The sequence below is a fragment of the Emys orbicularis genome, chromosome 2 (assembly GCF_028017835.1).
Source record: "Emys orbicularis isolate rEmyOrb1 chromosome 2, rEmyOrb1.hap1, whole genome shotgun sequence".
In the NCBI taxonomy this organism is placed as follows: domain Eukaryota; kingdom Metazoa; phylum Chordata; order Testudines; family Emydidae; genus Emys; species Emys orbicularis.
Window position 1 is genome coordinate 287627303 of NC_088684.1, and position 6547 is coordinate 287633849.

General features: G+C 49.2%; 1 protein-coding gene across 1 annotated transcript; it reads right to left on the reverse strand.

Annotated features, from left to right (window-relative positions):
* Positions 1-1902: 1902 nt before the first annotated feature.
* On the reverse strand, positions 1903-3864 carry LOC135875168 (zinc finger protein 260-like). The gene has a single exon (XM_065400161.1). It carries the CDS (start codon positions 3862-3864, stop codon positions 1903-1905), a length of 1962 nt encoding a protein of 653 aa, XP_065256233.1.
* Between the last annotated feature and the right edge of the window lie 2683 nt (positions 3865-6547).

The following is a 6547-nucleotide window of genomic DNA, read 5'->3' on the forward strand; positions in this document are numbered from 1 at the left end:
TGCAGTGTCTGGCTGTGCTGGTCTCGGGCTCCCTCCAGATCTCTGATCTGCCAATGTTCTTCAAGCCCCAGTGGTGCCCCCTGCCAGCGAACCCACCACATTAAAGATCCCATAGTCTGAGGAATACATGCCATTATAACGAAGTAGCAGAGAGCAAGAAAGAGTGGTGAACTCTGTTACTTGCCCCCAAGCCACTTCGCAGCTCTCACCGCACAAGCACGATGAAACCAGACCGATCTAAAGGATAAAGGGTTTCTGTTCTTCTAGTCCATGGAGGCCCCAGTCCACAAGGGGTGCAGCCTGTCCCAGGGATTGTGATTGCTTCTTTCTTTAATCCCTAAATAATGCCCAGTAAATTCAAAATCCCGTAGTGACCTTCAGAGTCACTTTCTGGGGAAAAAATAGAGAGTACAAAAGAGCACCTATCCTGGGCTGCTGAAGCTATTGATGCTTCTGGAAGATCTTCTATTTCCTCTAGCCACAGACATAGCAAGATGCTAGACCGAGATGGCCGCTCTCGCTTACACCCAGGCACCAGCTTTGCATGGATATGGCCGAGGGGACGTCTACACTGCAGCGAAGGTGTCAGCTCCAGCTCGGGGAGGTGTACATGTGCTAGCTCTGATTGAGCCAGAGCAATATTTTTAGGAAGTGGCCGGCGGCACGGGCTAACCACCAGAGCACAACCCTCTCCGAGATCCATGTCGTTGTGGCTACACTGCTGTGTTTAGCATGCTAGCTCAGCCCCGGTCTACCCCAAAAAACAAGGTCGACCCAGCTACATCATTCAGGGGTGTGAAAAACCCACCCCCCTGAGCGACGTAGTTATGCTGCCCTAACCCCTGGTGTAGACAGCACTACCTTCCGTTGACCTAGCTAGCACCTCTCGGGGAGATGGATCACTTATGCCAATGGGAGAACTGTAGCGTTTCAAGCGTAGACAAGCCTTTAGTCTCATTGCATTATGTGGCTGGTGTCATAAACTCCTGTGACTCTTCCCCACCTCCTTGTGACCACCTGTCCCTGCTCATGTATTAACTTTCAGCCAGGCCTTGTCTTTGAACTAGGAAGGACCTGGTTGGTACTGAGCAAGTGCAGGGATTGTCCAGTAGTGTTTATTCTGGGATTAAGAGAACTGTGTGTTTCATGGAGTCGCTGGCTGGTCTTCTAGATGGCAGGGGACTCCTACTCTCTCAAAGCTAGTGTGTGTACGTCTACCCAAGCTGGAAAGTACACATCCAACTTCAGCGTAGATGTACTGGGAGAGCAGCATTTGCTCACTGCCAGCCAAATTTTCAAAAGTGGCCACTGAGTTTGAGTATCTCCATGTTAGGTGCCCAGCCTGAGACATCTTTCATTCTGCAGCCTAATCTCGGCCCCGCCCCCGGTTTGAAAACGCTGGCCTTTATGTCTGCTGCATTTCATCCCGAGTTTCAGTCCCAGAGCTGACCTCTGATATCGATGGGAGCGATGTCCATGTGGGCGATGCCCATTTCTCAGAGCCAGGCTCAGCAGATACATTCCCCACTTCTTTTCCAGAAGCAAAATGGTACAATCGAAATCAATGCTTTGCACCTGTTTAATACATTCAGCCTGTTTAAGAGTTGGGGCTGATTGGGCTAAACTCCGCATTCTTCAATGGAGCAAATCTCTGGTTAATAATTCTACTACCTCGCTCTTTACCAAGGAGGTCAGTATCTTTAACCCCATTTTACAGATGAGGAAACTGAGGCACGGGGAGGGAAACTGACTTGCCCAAGTGACAGACCCAGGAACAGGACGCAGGTCTCCTGAATCCCAGCCACACTGCCTCCTTCTGTTTATAGTAGGAGTTTTGCTCCACTAAAGACTGCAGAATTTGGTCCATGCTTATCACCTTCCTTTGTGGGCTTTGCTCTGTGGCTAGAGATTGCTCTCCTCACTTTTCACAGCCGGGAGCGCTCTTTGTTCTGGGTGGGTCTGGGGGTGGTTGCTAATGCTCGCCGGTGCCCCCAGCTTTCCCCCCCGTTTTGCACGCCCGGTGGGTCCCTCCCTCATATGGATTTTCTGGTGCCTCCTCAGATATTTTTTCAGCCTGTACCGTTTCCCACACACCGTGCATTTATAAGCCCCGCCCCTGGAGTGCAGTGTCTGGTGTCTAATAAGGTTTTTCTTCTGAGTGAAGCATTTCCCACACTTGGTGCATTTGCACGGTCCCATCCTGATGTGGATCGTCTGGTGCCTGAAGAGGTTGGCCTTCTGATTGAAGGTCTTCTCGCATTCGGGACATTTGTACGGCTCCTCCCTGGTGTGGATCCGCTGGTGCCTCACGAGGTTTGACCGCTGGGTGAAGCTTTTCCCACACTCGGTGCATTTAAAGGGCTCGCTCATGTGGATCCTCTGATGCCTGATGAGCTTCCTGTTCATCCGGAAACTCTCCCCGCACTCGTTGCACTTATAAGGCCCCTCACTGGTGTGGATCTTCCGGTGCCTAGTAAGATTCGACTTCTGGTTGAAGCTTTTCCCACACTCGGGACACGGAAATATCCTCTCCGCTTTGGGACCGTCCTTCGTCAAGGGATTTTTCTTGCATTTTGTGTTTGCCCGGCTCTCGGTACATGCACCAGAAGTCCCCTCTTCGCTGGTTCTCTGGCGTTTTCTGTGTTTTTTCTTTGGGCTGCAGCTTTCCCCATGTTCGCCATCTGCCCCGGCTCCCTCTTTAATCTGGATCCTCTGGATGGTGCCAAGAGATGTCTTTTGACTGAAGTTGCTTCCACGGTCGGTACTCTCCTGTGGTTCTTCCTTGATGCGGGGTTTCTGGCATGCCGCAAGACTGCCGATCATAGTGACATCCCTCTGGTGTTCGTTGTCCACCCCAGCTTCCTTTGTAGCCTGGATTCCCCATGGAGGAAAGAGAGGCATCTTTGGATTGAATTGGTTGTCATAGTCGGGGCTGGCTTGTGGTTCCTCCTTAATGTAAGAGTTCTGGTGGGCTACTGTAATGATATTTCTCTCGTGTTCGGGGTATGTGTCTGGTTCCTCCTTAGTCTGGATTCCCCACGGAGTGCTAACAAGGATCTTTGGGCTGGATTGGGTTCCACAATCAGGACCTTCCTGGGGTCCGTCCTCTGAGTGAGCTCCTGGTATTGTAACGTTCTTCCCCAGGCTAAAGCTATCCTCCTGCTTGAAGGTCACGTCCGGTTCCTCTTTAATCTGGATGACCCGGAGAGGCACGCCATTTACATGTCCAGTGGCTTCCTGTAGCCTCTGCTTTGCGTGGTTCCTCTGGTGGACGTTAAAATACCTCTTGGTGCTCAAGCTTTTCCCGCACTCGGTGCATATGAATGGCCCCCCGCGGAGGTGGATTTTCTGGTGAGCCACCAGTGTTGCGCTCTGGCCAAAGCACCGGCTGCAGTCGGAGCACTTGAAAGGCTTATCCCGTTTGTGTATCTCCTTGTGTGCCGTCAGCGTCCCCTTCTTCACAAAGCTCTTCCCGCACTCGGTGCAGGCGTACGGCCGCTTTTCCTTGTGGGTTCTCATGTGGATGCTGAAGTAGATGCGTGTGCTCAGGCTCTTCCCACAGTGGACACAGATATACGGCCCGCCTTTGGTGTGTGTCTTCTGGTGAGCAGCCAGGCATATCTCCAGCCGGAAGCACCGTCCGCACTCGTCACACTGGAAAGGCCTCTCTCCGGTGTGGATGCTCTGGTGGGTGGTAAGGTGTCCCCTCGTGGTGAAGCGCCTCCCACACTCACCGCACGGGTAGAGCTCCTCTGCTGTGTGGATCCTCTGGTGTCTCTTCAGATTTCCCTTCTTGCTGAAGGATTTCCCACAGTCTGGGCACATATGCGTCTTCTGGGCCGCGCGCTTTGCAGGGTCTTTCATGGTGGCGCCAGACAGCACGTGGATGTGATTCTTCTGTGTCTGGGTTCTCTCTGGTAGGCCAGGCAGCTGCTAGGGAGCCGGTGGAGGGGATGGGGAGGGACGGTTGGAAGGTTGGCAAGGGGCGGTTATAGAAAAGTCAATGATGCAATAGTCAAAGTGCAGCTGATGGGCCCTGGTTGCTCTGCTGACCAGGAGGAGAGGTTGACAACATGCAGCACAGATACTGAGGTGCCAAGGGTCATGCAGCTAACTTGATGGCTCTGGTTCTTCCTTGGGTTGCATTTTCTCATGGAGTTTTTTCTTTCAACCCAACAGCAGAGCTGTTCTCTTAACATTCAGGACTCCCTTTCCCTGGTCATTGCGGTGGGGCTCCTGTTCTCGTCGTATGCCTCAGTCAGTCTTGGAGGTTTAGCATGCTGGATTAAAGCAAAAAGAAAGTCCAGATATTATTCCATGTGCTACTGATAACACTGCTTGTGCTAATGTGATGGCTGCCATCTTGGCTGACACACCAGAGATTGAACCAGGAACCTCCGGAGCTAAAAGCCTGAGCCGCTCCAGCTTACATTAGAGAGCAAAGGCTCTAGAGGTGCGGCTGAAACAGATTCCTCTCCTCTGTGGATCAGGCACTGCGGAGGATGTGTAACACACACTCACCAGCGGGTTACAGTAAGAATAATCCCTTTAATTATGTCTTTTTTTATCTGAGGATCTCAAGAAAATTTACAAATGTTAATTAATTAAGCCTCACAATAACAATGATGACTTGCCTCATTATTCAGATAGGAAAATGGAGGCACAGAGAGGCTAACCTTTTCAAAAGTTAGGATAAAATCAAAGTTGGCAGCATTTGCAATATTAACACTTGGCACTTTTCACTGGCAGATCTCAAAGCACTTTGTAAAGGCAGGGAAGTATCATTACCTCCATATTACAGATGGGGAAACTGAGGCACAGAAAGGTTAGATTGTGTGACCTTGGAAGTGGTGGAATCTAGGTGCTCTGCCCTGTCCATTGGACAAGTTCGGACCATTGAACCACAGGGCCACATATGCATAGGAAATCCTTTCCTAGAATTCCAACAAGGAGGGCGGCCTGAAGGCAGAAGTGAGGAAGGTATGGGTTACTGGAGGATGCTGTCGCCGCAGGGATAGGACATTGGGGATGCTGTCGCTGAGGGAATGGGATGTTGGGGGGATGCCTTTGTGGAGGGGGCTAAGAAAGCAGGAAGTAGGAAAGTAACTACTGCTTTAAAGGCAGGGAAGCGTGGAAATGGGAGATTTCTAAACCTCTGGATACAGCAGTGAAAGTGCGGATGAGGTACATAGATTGCGCTGCTGATTGGGTGGAGCGGTTGCCAATGTACAGCGCTCAGATACCAAGAGTCACATGGGTAACTGGCCAGATAAACAGACAAAAAACTGCAGATGAGAACTATTTTTCATTCAGTTGCATGGACTGCAATTCTGCCTTCGGATAAACCAGCTCAGCTCCTGCTGAAATTAATGAGATTCATAGAACCATAGGACTGGAAGGGACCTCGAGAGGTCATCTAGTCCAGTCCCCTGCACTCATGGCAGGACTAAGTATTACCTAGACCATTCCTGACAGGTGTTGGTGTAACCTGCTCTTAAAAATCTCCAATGATGGAGATTCCACAACCTCCACAATTTATCCCAGTGCTTAACCACCCTGACAGTTAGGAAGTTTTTCCTAATGTCCAACCTCTAAGTCTTCCTTGCTGCAATTTAAGCCCATTGCTTCTTGTCCTATCCTCAGAGGTTAAGAAAAACAATTTTTCTTCCTCCTCCTTGTAACAACCTTTTACATACTTGAAAACTGTTATCATGTCCCCTCTCAGTCTTCTCTTTTCCAGACAAAACAAACCCCATTTTTTCAATCTTCCCTCATAGGTCATGTTTTCTAGACCTTTAATAATTTTTGTTGCTCTTCTCTGGACTCTCTCCAATTTATCCACATCTTTCCTGAAATGCGGTGCCCAGAACTGGACACAATGCTCCAGTTGAGGCCTAATCAGCGCGGAGTAGAGCAGAAGAATTACTTCTCATGTTTGTTTACAACACTCCTGCTAATACACCCCAGAAGGATGTTCACTTTTTTTGCAAATGTAACACTGTTGACTCATATTTAGCTTGTGATCCACTATGACCCCCAGATCCCTTTCCGCAGTACTCCTTCCTAGGCAGTCATTTCCCATTTTGCATGTGTGCAACTGATTGTTCCTTCCTAAACGGAGTACTTTGCATTTGTACTTACTGAATTTCATCCTGTTTACTTCAAACCATTTCTCTAGTTTGTCCAGATCATTTTGAATTTTAATCCTACCCTCCAAAGCACTTGCAACCCCTCCCAGCTTGGTATCGTCCCTAAACTTTATAAGTGTACTGTCTATGCCGTTATCTAAATCATTGATGAAGATATTGAACAGAACATCATTTGTCCCCTGCATTAGTAGCAGTGCTGTATGAACTGAATTGAATATGGTGTTACATAGGACGATAATAGAGAAAATGACCTGGAATGCTTTAATTGAAAAAACAAACAAAAAATATCCTCTTCCAAGCAGAACCCTGGCTTGATTCTGGTGTGTGTATTTAAAGATTCTATCTGGGCCAGCAACGGAGGTGACTTGATCATAGCCCAGAATTCTGAGGGTATTTCA

Coding starts and splice junctions, on each gene's coding strand:
- LOC135875168 (XM_065400161.1), bottom strand. CDS start 3,864: ATGAAAGACCCTGCAAAGCGCGCGGCCCAGAAGACGCATATGTGCCCA.